At 39.6% G+C, this 26,186-nt stretch overlaps 1 protein-coding gene across 2 annotated transcripts in view; it reads right to left on the bottom strand.

Annotated features, from left to right (window-relative positions):
• TMEM45A (transmembrane protein 45A) overlaps positions 1–26,186 on the bottom strand; it is a 110,387-nt gene that overhangs the window by 30,265 nt on the left and 53,936 nt on the right. The window contains exons 2-4 of one of the 2 annotated variants that reach the window (XM_065876697.1): positions 16,007–16,198; positions 14,636–14,848; positions 13,107–13,291 (exon numbers count right to left, since the gene is read on the bottom strand). In XM_065876697.1, coding sequence (XP_065732769.1) covers positions 13,107–13,291; positions 14,636–14,848; positions 16,007–16,196 — 588 coding nt within the window. In that variant the 5' untranslated portion in view covers positions 16,197–16,198. Of the gene's footprint in view, positions 1–13,106; positions 13,292–14,635; positions 14,849–16,006; positions 16,201–26,186 lie in introns of those variants that run through there. The other variant, XM_065876698.1, reaches the window with a different exon arrangement.

Raw genomic sequence — 26,186 nt, forward strand, 5'->3', positions numbered from 1 at the left:
CCAATAAAATGGACAACCTGGAAGAAATGGACAAATTCTTAGAAATACACAACCTGCCAAGACTGAATCAGGAAGAAATAGAAAACATGAACAGACCAATCACAAGCACTGAAATTGAAACTGTGATTAAATATCTTCCAACAAACAGAAGCCCAGGACCAGATGGCTTCACAGGTGAATTCTATCAAACATTTAGAGAATGGCTAACACCTATCCTTCTCGAACTCTTCCAAAATATAGCAGAGGGAGGAACACTCCCAAACTCATTCTACGAGGCCACCATCACCCTGATACCAAAACCAGACAAGGATGTCACAAGGAAAGAAAACTACAGGCCAATATCACTGATGAACATAGATGCAAAAATCCTCAACAAAATACTAGCAAACAGAATCCAACAGCACATTAAAAGGATCATACACCATGATCAAGTGGGGTTTATTCCAGGAATGAAAGGATTCTTCAATATACGCAAATCAATCAACGTCATACACCATTTTAACAAACTGAAGGAGAAAAACCGTATGATCATCTCAATAGTTGCAGAGAAAGCTTTTGACAAAATTCAACACCCATTTATCATAAAAACCCTGCAGAAAGTAGGCATAGAGGGAACTTTCCTCAACATAATAAAGGCCATATATGACAAACCCACAGCCAACATTGTCCTCAACGGTGAAAAACTGAAAGCATTTCCACTAAGGTCAGGAAAAAGACAAGGTTGCCCATTCTCACCACTCTTATTCAACATAGTTTTGAAAGTTTTAGCCACAGCAATCAGAGAAGAAAAGGAAATAAAAGGAATCCAAATCGGAAAAGAAGAAGTAAAGCTGTCACTGTTTGCAGATGACATGATACTCTACATAGAGAATCCTAAAGATGCTACCAGAAAACTACTAGAGCTAATCAATGAATTTGGTAAAGTAGCAAGATATTAAATTAATGCACAAAAATCTCTGGCATTCCTGTACACTAATGATGAAAAATCTGAAAGTGAAATCAAGAAAACACTCCCATTTACCATTGCAACAAAAAGAATAAAATATCTAGGAATAAACCTACCTAAGGAGACAAAAGACCTATATGCAGAAAATTATAAGACACTGATGAAAGAAATTAAAGATGATACAAATAGATGGAGAGATATACCATGTTCTTAGATTGCAAGAATCAACATTGTGAAAATGACTCTACTACCCAAAGCAATCTACAGTTTCCATGTAATCCTTATCAAACTACCACGGGCATTTTTAACAGAACTAGAAGAAAAAATTTCACATTTTGTATGAAAACACAAAAGATCCCAAATAGCCAAAGCAATCTTGAGAACGAAAAACGGAGCTGGAGGAATCAGGCTCCCTGACTTCAGACTATACTATAAAGCTACAGTAATCAAGACATTATGGTACTGGCACAAAAACAGAAAGATAGATCAATGGAACAGGATAGAAAGCCCAGAGGTAAACCCACGCACATATTGTCACCTTTTTTTTTTTTTTTTTTTTTTTTTTTTTTTTTGCGGTACGTGGGCCTCTCACTGTTGTGGCCTCTCCCGTTGCGGAGCACAGGCTCCGGACGCGCAGGCTCAGCGGCCATGGCCCACGAGCCCAGCCGCTCCGCGGCATGCGGGATCCTCCCGGACCGGGGCACGAACCCGTGTCCCCTGCATCAGCAGGCGGACTCTCAACCACTGCGCCACCAGGGAAGCCCTGTCACCTTATTTTTGATAAAGGAAGCAGGAATGTACAGTGGAGAAAGGAGAGCCTCTTCAATAAGTGGTGCTGGGAAAACTGGACAGGTACATGTAAAAGTATGAGATTAGATCACTGCCTAACACCATACACAAAAATAAGCTCAAAATGGATTAAAGACCTAAATGTAAGGCCAGAAACTATCAAACTCTTCGAGGAAAACATAGGCAGAACACTCTATGACATAAATCACAGCAAGATCCTTTTTGACCCACCTCCTAGAGAAATGGAAATAAAAACAAAAATTAAAATATAGGACCTAATGAAACTTCAAAGCTTTTGCACAGCAAAGGAAACCATAAACAAGACCAAAAGATAACCCTCAGATTGGGAAAAAATATTTGCAAACGAAGCAACTGACAAAGGATTAATCTCCAAAATTTATAAGCAGTTCATGCAGTTCAATAACAAAAAAACAAACAACCCAATCCAAAAATGGGCAGAAGACCTAAATAGACATTTCTCCAAAGAAGATATACAGACTGCCAACAAACACATGAAAGAATGCTCAACATCAAAAATCATTAGAGAAATGCAAATCAAAACTACAATGAGATATCATCTCACACCAGTCAGAATGGCCACCACCAAAAAATCTAGAAACAATAAATGCTGGAGAGGGTGTGGAGAAAAGGGAACATTCTTGAACTGTTGGGGAGAATGTAAATTGATACAGCCACTGTGGAGAACAGTATGGAGATTCCTTAAAAAACCACAAATAGAACTACCATATGACCCAGCAATCCCACTACTGGGCATATACCCTGAGAACACCATAATTCAAAAAGAGTCATGTACCAAAATGTTCATTGCAGCTCTATTTACAATAGCCCGGAGATGGAAACAACCTAAGTGTTCATCATCGGATGAATGGATAAAGAAGATGTGGCACATATATACAATGGAATATTACTCAGCCATAAAAGGAAACGAAATTGAGCTATTTGTAATGAGGTGGATAGACTTAGAGTCTGTCATACAGAGTGAAGTAAGTCAGAAAGAGAAAGACAAATACCATATGCTAACACATATATATGGAATTTTTTAAAAAATGTCATGAAGAACCTAGGGTTAAGACAGGAATAAAGACACAGACCTAGTAGAGAATGGACTTGAGGATATGGGGAGGGGGAAGGGTAAGCTGTGACAAAGCGAGAGAGAGGCATGGACATATATATACTACCAAACGTAAGGTAGATAGCTAGTGGGAAGCAGCCGCATAGCACAGGGAGATCGGCTTGGTGCTTTGTGACCACCTGGAGTGATGGGATAGGGAGTATGGGAGGGAGGGAGATGCAAGAGGGAAGAGATATGGGAACATATGTATATGTATAACTGATTCACTTTGTTATAAAGCAGAAACTAACAAACCATTGTAAAGCAATTATACTCCAATAAAGATGTAAAAAAATAATTTAAAGAAAGCTGAGCTATTAATAAAAAGAGCTTTTGTGCATCAAACGACACGATCAGGAAAATGAAAAGACAATCACAGCATAGGAGAAAATCCTTGCAAATCATGTATCTGGTAAGGAATTGATATCAAGAATATTTAAAGAACTCCTAAATCTCAACAAAAAGCTAAAAAAATTTTAATGGGCAAAGGAATAGAAGACTCATTTCCCAAAAGAAAGTGTACAAATGGTCGATAAGCTCAAGAAAAAATTATGAACATCTTTAGTTATTAGAGAAATGCAAATCAAAACCACTATGAGATACCACTTCACACCTCCTAGGATGGTAATAATAATAATAAGTAACAAGTGCTGGTAAGGATATGGTGAAATTGGAATCGTTATACATTGCTGGTGAGAATGTAAAATGGTACAGCTATGTGGAAAACAATTTGACAGTGTCTCAAAAAGTTAAATATAGAATTATCACATGACTTGGCAATTTCATTCTAGGTACTAAACATACCCAAAATAATTGAAAGCAGGTATTCAGACAAAAACTTCTACACAAATGTTCATAGCAGCATTATTCACAAGAGCCAAAAGTTAAGAACAATCCAAATGTCCATTAGCTGATGATGAATTAGCACCACGTGGTATTTCCATACAACAGAATATTATTCAGCCATAAAAACTGACATATTAATATATAATACAACATGGATGAACCTTGAAAACATTATGTTAGAGAAAGAAACTAGACACAAAAGGTAACATATTGCATGATTCTGTTTACATGAAATATCCAGAATAGGTAAATCCATAGCGACAGAAAGCAGAGTGGTAACCAGGGACTGGGAGGAGAGGAAAAGGAAATGACTGGTTAATGGATCCGTGGTTTCCTTTTGGGGTGATGAAAATGTTTTAGAACTAAATAGAGGTGATAGTTGCACAACACTGTGAATGTACTAAATGCTGCTGAATTATACACTTTAAAATGCATAAAATGTTGCCAGAGAGGAGAGAGTTGGGGGGGGATGAGAGAAATCAGTGAGGGAGATTAAGAGGTACAAGCTTCCAGTCACAAAATAAATGAGTCACAGGTATGAAATGTACAGTGTTGGGAATAGTCAATAATTATGTAATAGCTTTGTATGGTGATAGATGGCAACTAGAGTATTGTGGTGATCATTTTGAAATGTATAGAAATATCAAATCACTATGTTGTGCATGAGGAACTAACAATTAAAATTTTTATGTTTATTTTTCAATTATACTTCAAAAACAAACAAACAAACTCTTAGAAAAAGAGATCAGATTTGTGGTTACCAGAAGTGGAAGGTGAAAGGAAGAGGTATTGGATAAAGGCACTCAAAAGGTACAAACTTCCAGTTATACAATAAATAAGTAATATAATGTACAATATGATTCATAGCATTATCACTGCTGTATGTTATATATGAAAGTTAGAGTAAACTCTAAAATTTCTTAGCACAGGAAAAAGAATTTTTTTCTTTGTCTTTAATTTTGTTTCCACATGAGATGATGGATGTTCACTAAACTTATTTTGGTAATCATTTCATTAGGTAAGTGAAATCATTATGCTGTACACACGAAATTTATACAGGGCTGTACATCAATTATTCCTTAATAAAACTGGAAAAGGGAGGGAGGGAGGGAGGGAGGGAGGAAGGAAGGAAGGAAGGTTAATTCTATGTTATAAGAATTTTACTCCAATAAAAAATTAAGATACATAGATGATAGATAGATAGAGGAACAGATGTCAGGTTTCAAGATCCAAATGAAATACAAAACCAAGATAATTACATGGATAATTGTACAAATATCTATCATATTAGCTAACTATATGTCAGTTACAGTGCTTAGGAGGTTTCCTTACTATGGCCCTTCAATAATGTGGTCTTTTTTTTTTTTTTTTTTTTAAGGCTGCATTGGGTCTTCATTGCTGCGTGCAGGCTTTCTCTAGTTGCGGTGAGTGGGAGCTACTCTTCATTGAGGTGTGCCGGATTCTCACTGCGGTGCCTTCTCTCGTTGTGGAGCACGGGCTCTAGGCGCGCAGGTTTTAGTAGTTGTGGCTCGTGGGCTCTAGCGCGCAGGCTCAGTAGTTGTGGCGCACGGGCTTAGTTGCTCCGTGGCGTGTAGGATCATCCCGGACCAGGGCTCCAACCCGTGTCCCCTGCATTGGCAGGTGGATTCTTAACCACTGTGCCACCAGGGAAGTCCCCAATGTGCTATTATCCCAAGTTAATGTATTGTTATCCTCTTTAACCAGATGAGAAAATTAGGTGGTTTAGTGATTTGCTCCTGATCATACATCTAATAAATGAAATCTTACAGGGGAAAAAAAAAAGGATTTAGTTTATAATATTGAGTGAAACCATTTCTGTTTGAAATTTCAAGTAATGTGAATAAATCGGGGAAAGCTAAGATTTGTGCCTTAATCACTTGTCCCTGTTTCCTATTTTAAAGGATTCCCTTTAGTTGGAAGGAGAACTGCCATTTGTACCACTTGGTAGATGTACTGCCATGTGTCAGGCACTTTAACCACACTCATACACATAAACTTCACAGTAATTCTCATTCTCACAACAACCCCAGGAAGAAGGTATCATTATCCCCATATTACAGAGGGTAAAACTGGGACTCAGAGACTTCAGTAACTTCCCCAACATTGCAAAATGGCCAAATGACTAAGACAGGGTTCCAAATCATGACCGTCTGGCTGCAAAACTCTGTGTGTTCTTTCTTCTACCCCACACTCTCTTTCATCATTTAGCCTTTCTCAGTGGAGCAGTATGAAGGACAGTGGCATGGACAACAGGGTCCATGTGAGTCATCTCAGCAGTTCTGATACGGTTTGAACAATCAGTACTGAGATGGTAGTTGGTCCCATGAAGACATGGTACTACTGTCTTACCCTTAAAACACAGATTAGAGACTGGCAGACCCTGGGCCACATCTGCATAACAGACATGCTTTACCTGGCCTGCACACTTTTTAAAATAAGTTGAATTAGTTTTCAACATTTAAAAAATTAGGGAACTTCATACAAAAGTCTGCAGTCTCAGCTTATTTCTAAAAATAGAAATATTTCTTTTTTTTTTTCCAAAGCATGAGCCACAACACGTGCTCTCCATCGATTCATCATTCAGGTTGGTAGTTGCCTGACCAAGTGGAGCAATCCAGAGGTCTTTATTTTTACTCTGGTGCTATGCATTTTATTTATTAACCAATGTCACATTCATAAAGTTTTCCAAAGTATCATGAGTGGAAATTAGCAAGGTACTGAGTAATAACTCCTTCCTGCCCTCCTCTACATCCCAGGAGACAGAATCCCTTTGTTGTCTCTATTTTAGAGATAAGAAAACTAAGTAACGCAGGAGCCTGCCCTTCCATCTCCAAACAGTTACAAAAGTATTTGCGTCATTGCTGCTGTGTCTCACCCACCAAGGGCTGGGGATTCTGAATTAGGACATGGTAACGTTCTAAAGGAATGAGGAGTTAACACCACTGGCAAAAGATAGATCAGTCATCAGATTAGAGATCTGAACCTACAGTATCCAGAAACTCCAGGAGGAAAGTGCCACCCAGCTAGTTTGCCTGCTGTTTGGACATACCCGTGTTTTGCAATACCCCTTTATATACTGTTAGGAAAGCTCACTGTGGAGACCACAGTGACCAGAGCCCAGGTCTCTGAAGGCCCTGTAAGAAAGCGAGACTTGCTGGCTCCTCTGTGCTCACTGTTTGGAAATGACAAGAAGGAAACTGACAAGTTTCCTACAAGAAGTCATGTAGTCAATTCTCAGTTCAGGGGGCCCAGCCATTTTAGCTAGGGTGCCAGGACCATGAGAATCTGCCTCTCATGTCCTCCTCTCTCATCAATTCAGGGAGGATGACAGAGAAATTCTGGGTCAAGAAAGGGCCTTTTAGGAAGATTGAGTTTAATGCACAATGGACTAGCTCTCCAGTTCCCACCTATCAGTGTCACCTATGTTCCTTCAATGCCGTCCACACCACCCATCTACCCCTGATTGGGGAGTGATTTGCTCCAGCTCCCAGAGGGAAGACTTAGCAGTTGTTGTGGGCTAAATGGTGCCCTGTAAAAGGGCATGTTGAAACCCTAACCCCAGATACCTGTGAACGTGACCTCATTTGGAAATAAGTTATTTGTAGATGTCATCCAGATGAGATGAGGTCATATTGGATCAGAACTGGCCCTGAATCTAATGATGGGTGTCCTCATAAGAAGTCCATATGAAGACACAGGTGCACAGAAACACACAGGTGTGACTATGGAGGCAGAGATTGGAGTCATGCTGCCAAGTCAAGGATTGCTGGCAACTGACTAGGAGGGTAGCATGGGACAAATTCTCCCTTTGGGCCCCCAAGACAGAATCAACCTGCTGCCACCTTGATTCTTAGTTCCATCTCCCAGAACAGTGAAGCATAAATTTCCATTGTTTTAAGTCTTCCTGCTTGTGGGAATTTGTGACTGCAGCCCTAGGACACTAATACAGGAAGGAGCTAAGGCTGAAATAAGCAGAAGAGTATCAACTGTCCTAAAGCTCAAGCCTGGACACACTGGTGACTCTCAACCATCTTTCAAACCCCAACTCAAGTTTACCTTCTTCTGGAAGCTTTCTCAACCCTCTTCCTATGGAATTAACAATATCTCCTCAAGGCATGAAGTATTTTCAGGTTGGAATATTTCATTCAAGCAACAGTCTCATGAGACATCATTTCTATTTTTTATTTGAGGAACCTTAAGCTCACAGAATAGCTAGTCTAAGGTCATGTGATTAATATGGTAGATCCAGAATTCAGACCCAGGTCTGCTTGACCTGGAGGCTCACAGACTTCTCCCTCCATGCCATAGTCACAACCCTTTTTTGGAGCTTCCAAAATGAAATCTCTCAGTCATCATCAGTTTTACCAAAGCATTTACTGTTTTACACCAGGAAAAGAGAAACTTTGAGCACCCTCTACTGCTAATCTCACTGGGATCCTCATAGCCTAATATACTGAACGCTAAATATTTGACTGAAGGCCACTGTGAAGCCTGTGAACAGAGTTAACAGATGTGATTATACTGAAAGCCATAGAAACGTTTGGAAAGTCACTTCAGGCTAAACCCAAGTAAATTAGGAAAGTTGAAAATTAAGGCCAGATAATGCCACAACCCATTAAATCTTCCTTTAAATGTAAAAGTTAGTCACTATTCTTTCATCTGCTGTCCTAATTTCCTTCCTAATATAAAATTCCAAGAAAAAAAAGGTCTGAAAAAGAATTTTTTTCTTGCTGTATCTTGTATGTCACTCCTGAACATCTGTTTTAGACTAGTTTAAGCTTCATTAGTATCACATTTAAAATGTAAATAATTATCTTCTCTAATAGGCATCCAGCCAGGGCCCATTACCTATATGTTAGTTTGACTTTCCTAGTGTTTTCTTTCTTATTTTCCAGTCACTTATTTCAACACTATAAGCCTAAACAAGTGTTTGATCTACCATATCAGACCTCAGACCACTGCTACTTAGTTGGGTCTTTTTGTCATTTTCAAATGAACTTTTATCGTTCTTAAAGGTAAGACAAGGCTGGGTTTTAGTTTGGGCTTAGAGATCTGGGGATCATGGGAGTTGCCGGTGCAATTAGTGGAGCTGGGAGGTACAGCTGAAGCAATTGTCCAACATCTTGAGAAGCAAAGGCAGCAGGTGTGTCTTCCTCATTTCCTGATTCTCTCTGAGCCACGGCTCTGACCACGAAGGGTGGGAATTTGAGGATGACAAAGCGAGCTTTCTAAAGTGAGCTTTAGAAATATTGTCCCACACACAGACTCAGAAAACACGATTCATGGAATAAATGGACCCAAGGGATTTTTTTTTCTTTTTTAAATTGCATCATGGTTAGGTTTTTGAGAAAATATATTTGGCTGTAATGTGGTTTAGGAAAGAGACCATTTTTAATAGGTTGGGAGGGGAATTCCCTCCAGGTTTGTCTACTATCTAATTATTTATAGATGAGTTATTTTAAAAATGGCCACTGTGAGCATTTGCCTCATTCAGTTCACCATACTTATGGTTCCAAGAATCTAGGTGTACCTTTTCTCTAATCTGTCTATATATTGTTTAAGCACTAGTATTGTGCTTAATATTAACCATGTATGGAGAAGTAGCGAGAGAAAAAAATATGGTGAAAAGGAAATCACAATGTAATAGTATTAGCTTGAGATACAGTTTGGGGCATAAACATTCATAGCAACAAAACATGGAAGCATAATAAATTCACCTAAGTCCCTGAAACATTTTTGTTTCAGAGGAATCTAACAGGGAGGGGGTGGGGGAGGAGATGTACTATGGCTAAAGCTTCATTTCCTGCCAGTGTGTGTGTTTGCATTGGTACGAAATGTTCATTTTCCTTTAAGTCCCAAACGTTACTTAGTCTGGCTGCCAGGTAAAGAAAGATACTAGTCTAGACATAATGGTGGCTGGAAAATTTTTTAAATAATCTCAGATTTATGCCCCAAGACTTTAACCTCATATCTCTTCCTTAGAAAAGCTCCTGGGGAAATGTGAAAAGATTATTTATCTGTCAAAAGGGACAAAATTAAGCCATCCTATTCTCAGTTGTGACACCCCACAGCGTCCTCCCTCAGATATTTAATTAATCATTAATTATTAATGGAACTCAAATTAGTTTCATTAATTCTGCTCTTATCTTTATTATTCCTTTCTTCAACTCTCTTTGGGTTTCCCCTTTTTACTTTTTTTTTTATATAAGTTTATTTTTTAGTTATTCTTGGCTGTATTGGGTCTTTGTTGCTGCACGCGGCTTTCTCTAGTTGCGGCATACGGGCTTCTCATTGCAGTGGCTTCTCTTATTGCAGAGCTCGGGCTCTAGGTGCGTGGGCTTCAGTAGTTGTGGCTCGTGGGCTCTAGAGCGCAGGCTCAGTAGTTGTGGTGCACAGGCTTAGTTGCTCCACGGCATGTGGGATCTTCCCGGATCAGGGTTCAAATCCGTGTCCCCTATATTGGCAGGCAGTTTCTTAACCACTGCACCACCGGGGAAGCCCTCCCCTTTTTTCTTACTTTCTAACTTCTTTATTTGAATATTTAGCTCTTTAAGAAACTTGATTTAGTAAATATATGTAGAATCTTCAACACAGCAAAGACAGAATATACTTTTTTCAGATACATGGAACATTTACTACCACTGACATTGGGCTATGTCCCAAAGGAAGTCCCAACACATTTCAAAGAGAACACATACAAAGCAACTGAATTGAAAATAAATAATAAAAAGAAAAAATATTTTTGGAAACTGAAAAGTGCACTCCTAAATAACTCATAAATTAAAAAGGAAAGCACATAGAAAATGCAACATTCAAAATTGCCCAAGAGAATAAAGACACAGACCTACTAGAGAATGGACTTGAGGATATTGGGAGGGGGAAGGGTAAGCTGTGACAAATGAGAGACTGGCATGAACATATATACACTACCAAACATAAAATAGATAGCTAGTAGGAAGCAGCCGCACAGCACAGGGAGATCAGCTCTGTGGTTTGTAACCACCTAGAGGGGTGGGATAGGGAGGGCGGCAGGGAGGGAGACGCAATAGGGAAGAGATATGGGAACATATGTATATGTATAACTGATTCACTTTGTTATAAAGCAGAAACTAACACACCATTGTAAAGCAATTATACTCCAATGAAGATGTTAAAAAAAAAACAAGTTGCCCAAGAGTGAAAGCTACCACACACCAAATCTCACGGGAGGTAGCTATAGTAGTATATAGAAGAAATTCTATAGCCTTAGGTGTATTTATTTAAAAACAAGAAAAACTGAAAATAAGTGAACATTCAACTCAAAAAACTAGAAGGGGAGAAGCAGAATACAGCCTCATGACATTAAAGAAAAAATTGAAAATAAGGAGAAATTAACAAATCCATAACTATAAGATAAAATTTTAACAGACCTCTATCAGAAAGTGAAAGATCAAATGGATGGAAAGCAATTAGGAGTAGAGAATGTGTAAACATATAACTAAAAAGAGTTCCAAGAACCTGATTTTATCCCCACATCAAGAGGAACCCTTCAATTTCCTTTTAGCTCCCCTGGAGCCAAAGAACCAACTGCCATGTCTACCCTAGCCTGGAGCCCTCAGGCCTGCAGCCCAGCTCTACTCTGGCTCTGCATTTCTATTCTGTGTCTGGACCACAGGTGGCTTGCCCTATTTTTGCTTGTGTTGTTTAATTGCAACTACGTATTTTTTAGTCTCTTCCTTTCATTTACTTTTCTCTTCTTTTGATTTCTTTTTTATTTTATAGGTATTTTTGATAGTTTGTGTCATTGTTATATGTTTGAAGCAGAGGAGATACACTGAAGCATAAACTCACTGTGTCATCTTGACCGGAAGTTATCACTTTTAAATTTTTTTTAATTTATTTTTAGTTTTGAATTGGAAATACATGTACATAGCAAAACATTCCAATCAAGAGATATAGAATACATAATCATGTTTTACATGCCATTCTATTTCGCTTCCCAGCAGATGATAAATAATCTCACAGAACAACTTCTGTATACCAACTGGTTAAATTCACCGATTATCAATTTTATCACATGATAAGGTATTTGTTATTTTTTCTATACCATTTTTCCTTCAAAATAAGCCCTGGGCTTCCCTGGTGGTGCAGTGGTTGAGAATCTGCCTGCCAACACAGGGGACACGGGTTCGAGCCCTGGTCTGGGAAGATCCCACATGCTGCAGAGCAATTAGGCCCGTGAGCCACAACTACTGAGCCTGCGCGTCTGGATCCTGTGCTCCGCAACAAGAGAGGCCGCGACAGTGAGAGGCCCGTGCACTGCGATGAAGAGTGGCCCCCGCTAGCCACAACTAGAAAAAGCCCTCGCACAGAAACGAAGACCCAACACAGCCAAAAATAAATAAATAAATTAAATTAAATTAAAAATATGCCCTGAATCTAGTCCTCTCTTTACTAGTCTCTGTTCCAACAGCCTTTCTAGTCCCCCGCAAGCTTAAATATCACATCTTTCCTAGCCATGATGCTTTGACCATGATGTTTCTCTTCCTCTTGCCTACCAGTGCTTTCTTACCACTCCTCGCTGAAATGCAAATCCTTGGAACAACCTCCTCATCCCAAATCCCTGCACTTTAGTGACTAAAAATCTCTAAGAAATATTCCCTGATTAAACCACATTCACCTTTCATCCCAGACTTTCTTTACATCTATATATGTATGTTGGATTATGATTTATCAGTCCCTATAAAGTATATGTTCACTGATTGGAATACATGTTTTCAACACTCCAACGTTAGGGAGTCAACAGTAAAATGGAAAGTGCCTAGGATTTGGAGCCAGACAGACCCACACTTAGGTGCTAGCTCCATTACTGCGTGATCCTGGGAAAGTAACTTGGTCTCTCTGAGTCTTCTTTGTCAGTAAATTGGGGATGATAATACCTAACATCCAAGTCATCATGAGGACAAAATGAAACAATGTGCGTGTAAAAGTCCCGTACAGTGGCGGGCACATAGTTGTTTCTCAATACATAATAATTTCCTCCCTTTCCTGCCTTCCATATGTTTCTTGAGCTTATTACCCATTAGGCTTTAAGCTGCTTTAGCATCAGGAACTGCTTCCAGCTAAAAGCACTGGCTCAGAGTTCCTACAAAATAGATACTCAGGTGTGTGACGAAAATGTACACACCCAACCTCCTTCCCTGCTGCTCTATCACCGCTCCCACCAGGGCCACCGGGCCACTCAAAGAAACATCACCTCTCAAAGGTCCACATTCTCACTACCAGCAGCACATCAGAAGGAAGCCTCTGGGTTCTAGAGCAAAACACCCACCAATCAAAGAGAGAAGGTTATCAGTGGCGATACCAGGTACATTAATTGGAGGTCCAACTCACCTGCCAGAACCAGCTTCCCTGAAGTAGGAAAAAGCTTATCCGCAGAAGTTCCACAGTTATATTGGTCAGTATGAACAGCTCCAAGAAGGCAATCAGGCCTGTCAAAAAGATGACCAAGACCAGAAGCTTGTGCACAAAGATGTCCAGCATCTCCCGACCATGAGTGTGATTGTAGAAGACAAAACCTGATACAGGGAGAAAAAATAGTTTGTCTTTTTTAATGAAACTACCTACTGTTTCTCTCTTTCTCTCTCTCTCTCTCTCTCTCTCTCTCTCCACACAACTTTACAAACACACACATTTCTTTGTCTAAAATATCAGGTGCCCACTGCTTCCCAAAATAATGGAAACCTCTACCATTTTTGGAGTCACCACTACCTCTTTAGGATGGAATCTTTGAAATCTCCTTTTCCCTTCCCCAACCTTTATTCTCTCCTCCAATATGTTATGACATTTTCAACCAACTATATTTCAAAGCACCTTTATGCAAAAGGATGAATAATAAGCATGATGAGGGTAGGGCAGCAGGAGTTAGGGTGAATAGGCAGAGGAATGAGACAAAGCCTCGCCTTAAGGAATTCAGTCCACTGGAGGCAGCAGATATACACAAAAATCATAAAAGTACACTTTGGTGGGTATGACAAGATTCTCTGGAAGCTTCCAGGAAGTAGTAGCTAGCTACATTTTTTAATCCCATGGACAGATTCCGGCTTCAGCTTCATTCTTTTCATTTGGATGAGGAGGAAAGGATGTTCATTCAAAATATGGTAACATCCTGAGATAATGAGAATCATGCTTAGTTGTTGGTGCCCAACTTTTATCTAGCTCTTGTTTTCAAAGAGCGTTTGGCAAAAGCTCTTACCTTTAGACGTGGGAGGCAAGGTGGACGTTAGGAAATGACTGCCTCCTGATAAATGGGGGCTTTTTCAGTTCTATGATCAATCTATACTTTACATATGAAATAAATGAAAACAAATCATTAAATACTTGCTTTCAGTGTTTCCTTATAGAGTAACAGGGAGGCCAACTGAACAAAAAAATGTTAGGACCTCATTTTTCTGTGACTGAATTTTTTGGACCCTGCTTATCATGTAATGGTGGAGTTTTACTATATCAATATTAAAAAGGCTAGTTTGTAGGTATGGAAGCTACTCTGCTGTGAGTGGTCTCTTCGTTTGAGGATATATATGCTTCACTACTCTGAGCTCAGTTTCACATGTTAAAGATGGAAATAATGATAATCTCCAGGATAAACCAGAGATAAATAACCATGGTAGGTGGTTCTTTAAGACAGATGTGAAATGTGAATAAAACACATTGAATGATTGCACTTGTCCAGCTATACTAAATGAGTCGGTAGGGAAGGAAAATCTTGGGCATCCTGTCTAGGACATCTCAATAGCTCACCATGGCCCAAACAGATGGCCCTGTGGATCAAGGCTGCACCAGGACACTAAAGGAGTATTATTGTAAAGGGATAGATAAATGTCCAATAATAGTGAAAGGTATATGAAAATACTCATACTTACCCTCCACAAATAAGGCATTTGCTAACATTAACTTGGTAAAGGAGGCAGGAAGTGACCTGATGGTGGAACATAAGATGTTTGTCACACCCAGCAGCCCAAAGAAGAAGTACATGGTAAAATGCTGCCAGCCCGGGAGTTGGACCCACTGGCCCTCTTTGTAGTCATATAAGGTCAGGTGCGGTCCTCCAGGAATAAACTGTTCTCCAAGCATGCCTACGGAGGGACATATCACACTTTAAGCAATCTTTCCATAACTTTATTGAGAAAGCAGGAAGATGCAGAAGGATCAGCCTACTGCGTAGTCCAATATAGTGTCCTTTTATGACATTGACTCATCTTTCGGGGCTGTTCCCTAACAGCTGAGCACTGGTTCTTTAGGCTGGTTTTAGAGCATCAGATACTGGTTTGGATAATCACTGTTAGTCAAAGATAGCCAATTTAGTCAAACAGCTATTTCAGATCTTCAAAGCTAATGATCTTATTTCCACTGAGTTCCCTGATCAGTTCCACTGACGGTCTTAGTTCCTATTTTAATTTAATGACTAGATAAATCCTGAGTAATTTTGGATTTAGATTTGTGAGATTAGTTCTATGGCATCTGATTACTTCCTTCTTACACACTATGTCTTTGGGTAGGGAGTTGTGCTTGGTTCAGGATTAAAATGCTAGAGTTCAGCTTCTCCCCAATTAAGGATAACCGAGAAAGCACAGACAGATACAGCATAGAGTCCAGTCAGTTACACAAACATTTAAGCTTTCTTGAAGATGCTGCTTTATTTATTAATCTATAGAATTTGGCAACGAAATTCCTCTCTTTAAAACTTTAAAAACACAGAACATTTTTACAGAATCATAGAGCCAATGGAAAGGCCTTACAATCATCTGGCCCAACCTCCCTCTCTAATTTAGTAATCACACAAAAAGGATGAGCACAGGAGATAAGTTTTCTTCAGCCTGACCGTCTGGACAGCCTATCGGCAATGATTTATTATTGAAGCCTTCCCATAATCATTTGATGATTTTGGTGTCATTTTGAAAAATGGTTTCTGATAGAGTTTACTCTTTCAGGCATCAGAATAATTGATATAGAATTATTTTAAAGGCTCCAACTAATTCTATAAAGGAAATTCACCTTGAATGGGCAGGCAAGTTAATTGCTATGACTAACTCATTAGGGAATAGCCCTTTGTATAAACATGAAGTATCACCTTCTAGTAAATTACATCAGATAGAAATTACAATTATAATATGTATTTGGGTATTTTTGAATAAAAATTTTATTTTAGCAATTTCTTGTTTTGATATTGAATCTTCTCTTTGCATGTGAAAATACCCCAAAAAGCAGACAGAACACAGAAAAGGGTCACTCACCAGTTAAAGCCATTCCAGCTATTATGATTCCCTCCAAAATTTCTACTCGATGGAATAATACTTTGGAATCAAGGTAGGAAGTCCGCTTGTGCTTTTTGAAGGCATATTTCAGAATGCACTTTGTTGTCCACCAAATCCCCAAGATAAGGAAGAAGGTTCCAGGGAGAGCATGGCCTTTGAAATTCCCCATGACTACCAAAATAAGAACATATAGAAGACGAAGACATTTCATTTCCAGAATTTGGCCAAAACATCGCTTATTCCTGTAAAGTACACTATCTTCTGATGATGATGGATACACCTCTGAGTCAGAGGATCCAGTATTACTGTCGACAGTGGTAGATCCATTACAATATCAACAATACCAAAAAGAGGAAAAATCCACATTCGTTGAACACTTACCTTGTTCTAGGCACTGTGTCAAGTGTTTTACATGTGATCTCTAATCTAATTTTCACAACATACCCATGAATGAGGGGCTAAGTCACATTTTCAATTGGGATTCAGGTTTAGAGAAGTGAAATGACTTACCTAAATCTCACAACTATTTTTGAAAAGTTTCATTGTTTTTAACAGGGAGCTCAAAAGATCTATTAAAAATGATAGTGTGTACTCAACGAACACTTACACTTTAAGCATATTTGAAAGAAAGTAACAGGAAAGTTTTACCTTTATGCTTAAATCTTGAAATGATATGAAATTGCCTACCAAAAATTTTAAGCAGGTAATTTCAAAGTATCAAGCATCAAGTGTGTGGAAGAGACCATTAGGGCTCATCAAGTATCTGTATACTCTTCCACGCACTTTTCCCAGCCCCTTCTCCATTTGAGTCAGAACCACGTTTCTAGTTCTGGCCAATGGACTGTGGCATTTGTCACTTCCAGGCTGAGTCAGTTAAGAGACTATATGGCTCCTTTAACTCTCTTTTCCCATGCTTTGGCAACCTTGGCACGGCATATCGGCAACATAGAAGACAGTCAACCAGCCTGCATCAGATTTTTGCAAGAAGCAACCCTTTATTGTGTTAAGTCATTAAAATGTTGAGGTTTAACAGCTTAACCAGAGGGATACCAAGCCAAATCAATTTGTAAATTCTGTTTACACTATTGTTACATGATCGAGCAATAACAAACAGAAATATCCTCCTTCTTTTTTGGTCAGTGCTATAGAAAACCAGTTTTGAATTATATGAGTTTTGAATTATGTGAGCAGCCCTTTCGTCAAACATATTGTACCATCTACAGAATAACGAAAAGAGAGTTCAGAATCATCCCTGTGGATCAGAGTAGGCCAGATGCAGGAGAACTCATGAAAGGGGATTTCAGGGTTCCCCCTGGCCCAGAAGAGTTCTTTATCTCCTTGGGTGGGTACTGGACCTCTCAGTTCGGGGCAGATCCCTCTGAGTTACTTCCATATCCCTCTGACACAACTGTGAAGTTTCAAGGGGGAACTATGAAGCTGACTCAAACACTAGAAGTCTGTTAAATCTCCAATTGAGACTCCAAATGGACATTTCAGCACACCCCTGAATCATCCATACCATCAAGAGACTCTGACTCAATGTATCACACAGTGCTAAGAGCAGCTTCTTATCCTAACTCTGACTCTGTTAGACGTATGGTTTGGACTATGTCCCTTAAGCTCTCTGAGCCTTGGCTCTTAATTAATAAAGAAAGAGGTGGCCTAGATGACACCTGCAGTTCCTTCCTGCTCTAACAGATTCTGTGATTCATTATCCTAACCACCATCTTTATCATAGTGTTACTGAGTCCTCTTATTTGTCTTGGCTTAGACAACCACGTGAAATTGAAAAATGCTTCTACATGGGATTGAAAAGTACATCTCGACTGTAAATTTTTGAACTTTTCTGGAAAAGAATTTGATATGTTCTAAGGAACCTTAAAAATTTTACATTCTTTGGTACAGGAAATCCACTTCCAGGACTTTATCCTAAAGGTCTAACCAGAAATACAGGCACCAAATTAGAAACAATATATATGTCTAAAATTAGGAGATAGGGGATATATTTAGTAAAAATCAAAAATAAAAAGAATAGGATTTTTTAAAAACTGAGGAGAGGGGACTTTGGATTCAGGTTGACTACATCTGAATCCCAACTTTACTATTTACCAGCTACATGACTTTGGGAAAGTTATTTAACCTCTCATGCCTTAGTTTCCTCTTCTGTAAAATGAGACAAATTTAAAGTTAAAATGAGTTATTCCAAAGCAAATAACCCACAGTATTATTAAACAAGCTCATGCTATCCTCAACCCATCTCAAACTATGAAAGTAAAACAAGAGTAAAACCAGATGAGCAATTCTACTTGGATACCAATTGCAGAAAAGCAAGAAGCACCTATACAATTCACTTAGCAATCATTTGTGTACTGCCTATAACATTTCTCCTGCTGTTGTCTTAGAGTGTTACTAGAATCTTCAGGGGTTATTTAACTCCTTGACTGCAATTAAAGAATAAGCTCCTTGGGCTTCCCTGGTGGCGCAGTGGTTGAGAATCTGCCTGCCGATGCAGGGGACATGGGTTCGTGCCCCAGTCTAGGAGGATCCCACGTGCCGCAGAGCGGCTGGGCCCGTGAGCCATGGCTGCTGAGCCTGCGCGTCCGGAGCCTGTGCTCCGCAATGGGAGAGGCCACAACAGTGAAAGGCCTGCGTACCGCAAAAAAAAAAAAAAAAAAAAAAAAAGCTCCTTGAAAGCAGAAACCATAAATCTATTCTTCTATTCCCCACTGAACTTATATAGTGCCTTATACACTGTGAAGTTCTAACTTAACAAGAGTAACTAAGCCCTTCTTATAATACAAGATCAGATATTTATACAACACCTCCATTGAACTAATCATCTACCCATCCATTACCAGAAAATAATTTTTCCTCCAGTTACTACCATTCACCCACTTGCCCAAACCCAAAATGTGAAAGTCATCCTAAAGTCCACCTATGTCCCTGAAAACTAATTGGTTATTGATACTTACTGCCTCTGCTTCCTTATGTCAACCCTCTCCTGCCCCAAACTTGGCTGACTTCCCCTAGCCTCTTCAGTTTTATCTGCTTGGGGAAATCCTCCCTGATGGCCCAGATAGGAGAGGACCACTCTCATACCTTCTCAAAGCACCCAGTTCTTACTTCAATGAATTCTTTGTGTGATTAGTTACTGGAAGTCTGCCTTCTCCATTAGCCTGTGAAATTTCACTATATTGTGAAAGCCTGTGAAGCAGGTACTTGAGGTTTCTCAGAGGTTAGGAGTCTGGTCCTGTTTTTTTTTTGTTGTTTGTTTTTTAAGGCTTCTGGTATATGAAAAAAAGGAAGAAAATTCCAAAACAGAGTTACCAAAACTGTGGTTGCCTTTAAATGTTTACTTTTACCTAATAAATACTTTGAACACACACGTGAAACATATTACCTATCTTGGCGATAACATGAAAATTTCTGAATTGTGCAGCTCTAGGCCAAATCCACCTCTATGACCAGATAACAGGTTCCTGCTGCCCCAAAGGCTGAATGGACCAATATATCTCAGCACAGCCCATTGGGATGTGATACGGAGGCAATGGGGAATAGTTGAAAGATTTTGAGATGAGCAGAGTGGTATAAGAAATGACTCCTCGGGCTTCCCTGGTGGTGCAGTGGTTAAGAATCCGCCTGCCAGTGCAGGGGACATGGGTTTGAGCCCTGGTCTGGGAGGATGCCACATGCCATGGAGCAGCCAAGCCCATGCACCACAACTGCTGAGCCTGCGCTCTAGAGCCCGTGCTCTGCAACAAGAGAAGCCACTGCAATGAGAGGCCCATGCACTGCAACAAATAAAAGTAAATAAATTTTTTTAAAAAAAAGAAATGACTCCTTGTTCTTATATCAGTTACAGAACTTCTGTATCTTTAGCCTTTTAATCTGAAACACTCTGATGCTTCCAATCTTTCTCTGTTTAAAAGACCCAAACAAAATGAAGTCAAAGCAGCTTGTTATATTTGCCTGGCTAAGGAACCAAGAAGACCCAGTTGCTCCTGGCAACAAAATGGCATTCACTTGATTTCACTTCCACTGTGGAGAGAAAAAAATCACTCAAATCCTCAAACATCACTTCACTCAACTTCTAGAACACCACTCTCTGTATATTTGTCTTTTGTTACCTGTTTTTCTATTGCCTACGGGGACAACTCACTGCTTATGAAAAAATAGTAGTCCAGAGTTTAATTAGATCTCAATCAAAAAAGCAGACACATTGCCCTTGGAAGGAGAACACAGGGCTTTCCTCTTCCACAAAGCAGAACATACCCGCCAGACAGCTAGCAGAAACCCCAGGGAAAATCACCAGGATAGCAAACCGAAAGGTCCTTCCTCAACATCCTCCCTGCTTAATCGCACCATTTGTAATCTCGTGGGGAAAGAGGTTCAGGCAGGCCTAAAATGGTGGGCTTCAAGATTCAATCACTGGCTTCCAGCTGCCATTCATCCTAAAAATGTTTATTCCTCCCCATCTAAAAAAACCCTCTGCTCCTAATGACACCAACCATCACCCTCTGGGCTAAGACAAGAAGCAACTCCTAAAACCCTCATTGGCTCCTTTTTTCTGACCACTGCCATATACACACACTCACTCACCACCCAAAAATATTTTTAAACTCTAGCACTTGGGGATAATATTGGGCAAAGCTCAAGATCTAAATCAGGTGTTAGGTGTTAATTCCCATTAACCAAAGCCACTTAAACCAAAAACCAGACCTGTGTACAGAAAGAGGAGAGAACTCAAAATAGCCCAGAGAAAGAAATCCTACAATTTACTTGGAATCTCAACCAAATATCTAACTTCAATATAAAATGAATACCATGGAGAAAAACTTAAACTAAAAATTCATCTTGAGCCAGCACCAAAATAAAGTATCCCTAAATCTTAATTAGTGACTCATATTTCAAGACATTTATATATTCCAATACATTAAACAAATTAGAGCTATTTCTTGAGCTCACTTTACCATTTGCCTTAATTCTAAAAGCAAAGTGTATACAAGCATATATAGCTTTAAATTTTTTTGATTCTCCATCATTCCATACCAGTTCTTTCTCTCCAAAATTTCAACTGTTTTGAAAGACTATTCTTAGTTAAGTTATCCTTACCGTCACACTTTCCTCAGTGTCAAGTCAAATGCAATTCTCTTCTCCCAGAAGAGAATTTACAATCGTTCCAGTCTCAAGAAGGAAAAGTAGATACCGACTGGTCTAAATCTAAAACTGCCCACTCTTCCTCCTTGGAGACTTAACCTATGTGCTCATATCTTTTCAGCTTGAACTTGAGCAAATAAGTCTTCAGAATGTCACAATGCCTGCATAAATGTGAATCTAAGGACCACCCCCTTTTGAACATCCTAACTTCCAGTCCAAACGTTGTGCCGTAGAGTACTTCCGGAGACTCACCTTGACATCTCACCCACATGACCACAGTCATGTCCCACCTGCTGTGAAAACAAAAGCCAATGGAGCATGTCTGATCTTTGCTACCTCTCTTCCAGGCCATCAAGATGGATAGATGACAAAGGGAATGGTTACGGCAGCAGTAACATAATAAAGCATCATTGATAAGATAAACCATTTTGTAACATACAGTGCCTCAAGCAAGGTACTAAGGTTGAAGTCATTGCCAAAATCAAAGTTATAGGAATAGGAAAAGATGATTGAAAAAAATGCTTTAGGTCAACAGTGAAGCTCACTTGCCCTCAAGGAATACACAATCTGATAGAGAGAAAAGTGAATAAATAAGTTAGAAAAAATTATTCTAAACCAACGTGAGGCTTGCACAAAGTGAAATGTGAGCAAGAAAGAAACAACAGTCTAACTCTAACCTGGAGAGCAAGCAGCTGTTACCTTATCTGCATTCAAGTCTTATTTCCCCCCTCAATGTAAACTCTTGGTGAACAAGGGCCATATCCCCTATAATATTTCACACCTAGTAAGCACTCAATAAATAGCTAATGAACGATGAGCTCCTGCCTGGGACCCCACCTCCCTGAAACCCTGGCCTCGGTGGCAACCAGGATCAGAAATAGGTGGAGAGGGCTTCCCTGGTGGCGCAGTGGTTGAGAATCTGCCTGCCAATGCAGGCGACACGGGTTCGAGCCCTGGTCTGGGAAGATCCCACATGCCGCAGAGCAACTAGGCCCATGAGCCACAACTACTGAGCCTTCGCGTCTGGAGCTTGTGCTCCACAACAAGAGAGGCTGCGACAGTGAGAGGCCCGTGCACTGCGATGAAGAGTGGCCCCCGCTCGCCACAACTAGAGAAAGCCCTCACACAGAAACGAAGACCCAACACAGCCAAAAAGAAAGAAAGAAAGAAAGAAAGAAGCTTTCATTTAAAAAAAAAAGAAAGAAAAGAAATAGCTGGAGAGGCTAATTAAATGCAGATTCCTGGGCTCATTCATATCTACTAAATCAATTGGCAGGGGGAGGCCCAGTATTTATTTTTATTATTTACTATTTTATTTTTGGCTGTGTTGGGTCTTTGTTGCTGCGTGCAGGCTTTCTCTAGTTTCGGCAAGCAGGGGCTACTCTTCGCTGAGGTGCGCGGGCTTCTCATTGCGGTGGCTTCTCTTGTTGTGGAGCACGGGCTCCAGGCACACGGGTTTCAGTAGTGGTGGCACACGGGCTCTAGAGCACAGGCTCAGTAGTTGTGGCACACAGGCTTACTTGCTCCGCGGCATGTGGGATCTTCCCGGACCAGGGCTCGAACCCGTTTCCCCTCCATTGGCAGGTAGATTCGTAATCACTGCGCCACCAGGGAAGCCCCAGAAGTCTGCATTTTTAACAAGCACTCACAAGTTATTTTTTATGTATTCTTGAGTTTTGAGAACCAAAGGCTTAGAGTATGTGGAGACAAGCAAAGGGGCACTAAGACGCTCAGGTTTAAATGTGGCCTCCTCATAGATAAGGGCAGAGACTAGAAAAGGTTTCTGAATAGTCCCACCAAATAGTCTTCATCAAGTACATTTGAGGAGGTTAAACACTACAGGGAAAGGGCTCCTCCTTCTGTGACTGTCTATCATTGAGTTCTTAGCACATGTAAAGGAGGTGAAGCTTTGCCCGTAGCAAGACTATTTACTACTACTGTAGTCAAAGTCAGAATGCACAGGGCTGCCAATAAAGAAGAAAGCTGGCCTGAGTAGCCTGCAATGACTTCATCTGACAAAGGTCTAGTCATCTGTCAAAAATTAAAACTTTTATATGCAACTGGCAAAGAAGCACAGGAAAAGATGTTCAGTATCATTATTCATTTGGGAAATGCTAATTAAAATAACAAATACCAATACATATCCACTAGAACAGCCAAAGTTTAAAAGACAATATCACATGTTGGCAAGAATGTGGACAACTGGACCTCATACAATGCAGGTGGGAACACAAAATGGTACAGCCCCATTGGAAAGCAGTTTGTAACTTTTTTTTTACATCTTTATTGGAGTATAATTGCTTTACAATGGTGTGTTAGTTTCTGCTTCATAACAAAGTGAATCAGTTATACATATACATATGTTCCCATATCTCTTCCCTCTTGCATCTCCCTCCCTCCCACACTCCCTAACCCACCCTTCCAGGCGGTCACAAAGCACCGAGCTGATCTCCCTGTGCTATGCAGCTGCTTCCCAATAGCTATCTACCTTACGTTTGGTAGTATATATATGTCCATGCCTCTCTCTCGCTTTGTCACAGCTTACCCTTCACCCTCCCCATATCCTCAAGTCCATTCTCTAGTAGGTCTGTGTCTTTATTCCCGTCTTACCCCTAGGTTCTTCATGACATTTTTTTTTTCTTAAATTCCATATATATGTGTTAGCATATGGTATTTGTCTTTCTCTTTCTAACTTACTTCACTCTGTATTGCAGACTCTAGGTCTATCCACCTCATTAAAAATAGCTCAATTTCGTTTCTTTTTATGGCTGAGTAATATTCTATTCTATATATGTGCCACATCTTCTTTATCCATTCATCCAATGATGACATTTAGGTTGTTTCCATCTCCGGGCTACTGTAAATAGAGCTGCAATGGATATTTTGGTACATGACACTTTTTGAATTATGGTTTTCTCAGGGTATATGCCCAGTAGTGGGATTGCTGGATCATATGGTAGTTCTATTTGTAGTTTTTTAAGGAACCTCCATACTGTTCTCCATAGTGGCTGTACCAATTCACATTCCCACCAGCAGTGCAAGAGGGTTCCCTTTTCTCAACACCCTCTCCAGCATTTACTGTTTCTAGATTTTTTGATGATGGCCATTCTGACTGGTGTGAGATGATATCTCATTGTAGTTTTGACTTGCATTTCTCTAATGATTAATGATGTTGAGCATTCTTTCATGTGTTTGTTGACAATCTGTATATCTTCTTTGGAGAAATGTCTATTTAGGAATTCTGCCCATTTTTGGATTGGGTTGTTTGTTTTATTGTTATTAAGCTGCATGAGCTGCTTATAAATTTTGGAGATTAATCCTTTGTCAGTTACTTCATTTGCAAATATTTTCTCCCATTCTGAGGGCTGTCTTTTGGACTTGTTTATGGTTTCCTTTGCTGTGCAAAAGCTTTGAAGTTTCATTAGGTCCCATTTGTTTATTTTTGTTTTTATTTCCATTTCTCTAGGAGGTGGGTCAAAAAGGATCTTGCTGTGATTTGTGTCCTGCCTATGTTTTCCTCTAAGAGTTTCATAGTTTCTGGTCTTACATTTAGGTCCTTAATCCATTTTGAGCTTATTTTTGTGTATGGTGTTAGGCAGTGATCTAATCTCATACTTTTACATGTACCTGTCCAGTTTTCCCAGCACCACTTATTGAAGAGGCTGTCCTTTCTCCACTGTACATTCCTGCCTCCTATATCAAAGATAAGGTGACCGTATGTGTGTGGGTTTATCTCTGGGATTTCTATCCTGTTCCATTGATCTATCTTTCTGTTTTTGTGCCAGTACCATACTGTCTTGATTACTGTAGCTTTGTAGTATAGTATGAAGTCAGGGAGCCTGATTCCTCCAGCTCCATTTTTTGTTCTCAAGATTGCTTTGGCTATTCGGGGTCTTTTGTGTTTCCATACAGATTGTGAAATTTTTTGTTCTAGTTCTGTTAAAAATGCCAGTGGTACTTTGATAAGGATTGCATTGAATCTGTAGATTGCTTTGGGTAGTACAGTCATTTTCACAGTGTTGATTCTTCCAATCCAAGAACATGGTATATCTCTCCATCTATTTGTATCATCTTTAATTTCTTTCTTATAATTTTCTGCATACAGGTCTTTTGTCTCCTTAGGTAGGTTTATTCCTAGATATTTTATTCGTATTGTTGCGGTGGTAAATGGGAGTGTTTTCTTGATTTCACTTTCAGATTTTTCATCATTAGTGTATAGGAATGCCAGAGATTTCTGTGCATTAATTTTGTATCCTGCTACTTTACCAAATTCATTGATTAGCTCTCATAGTTTTCTGGTAGCATATTTAGGATTCTCTATGTATAGTATCATGTCATCTGCAAACAGTGACAGCTTTACTTCTTCTTTTCTGATTTGGATTCCTTTCATTTCTTTTTCTTCTCTGATTGCTGTGGCTAAAACTTCCAAAACTATGTTGAATAAGAGTGGTGAGAGTGGGCAACCTTGTCTTGTTCCTGACCTTAGTGGAAATGCTTTCAGTTTTTCACCATTGAGGACAATTTTGGCTGTGGGTTTGTCATATATGGCCTTTATTATGTTGAGGAAAGTTCCCTCTATGCTTACTTTCTGCAGGGTTTTTATGATAAATGGGTGTTGAATTTTGTCAAAAGCTTTCTCTGCATCTATTGAGATGATCGTATGGTTTTTATCCTTCAATTTGTTAATATGGTTTATCACATTGATTGCTTTGCATATACTGAGGAATCCTTGCATTCCTGGAATAAACCCCACTTGATCATGGTGTACGATCCTTTTAATGTGCTGTTGGATTCTGTTTGCTAGCATTTTGTTGAGGATTTTTGCATCTATGTTCATCAGTGATATTGGCCTGTAGTTTTCTTTCCTTGTGACATCCTTGTCTGGTTTTGGTATCAGGGTGATGGTGGCCTCGTAGAATGAGTTTGGGAGTGTTCCTCCCTCTGCTATATTTTGGAAGAGTCTTAGAAGGATAGGTGTTAGCCAGTCTCTAAATGTTTGATA

This window comes from Phocoena phocoena, chromosome 4, assembly GCF_963924675.1.
Source record: "Phocoena phocoena chromosome 4, mPhoPho1.1, whole genome shotgun sequence".
Lineage (NCBI taxonomy): Eukaryota > Metazoa > Chordata > Mammalia > Artiodactyla > Phocoenidae > Phocoena > Phocoena phocoena.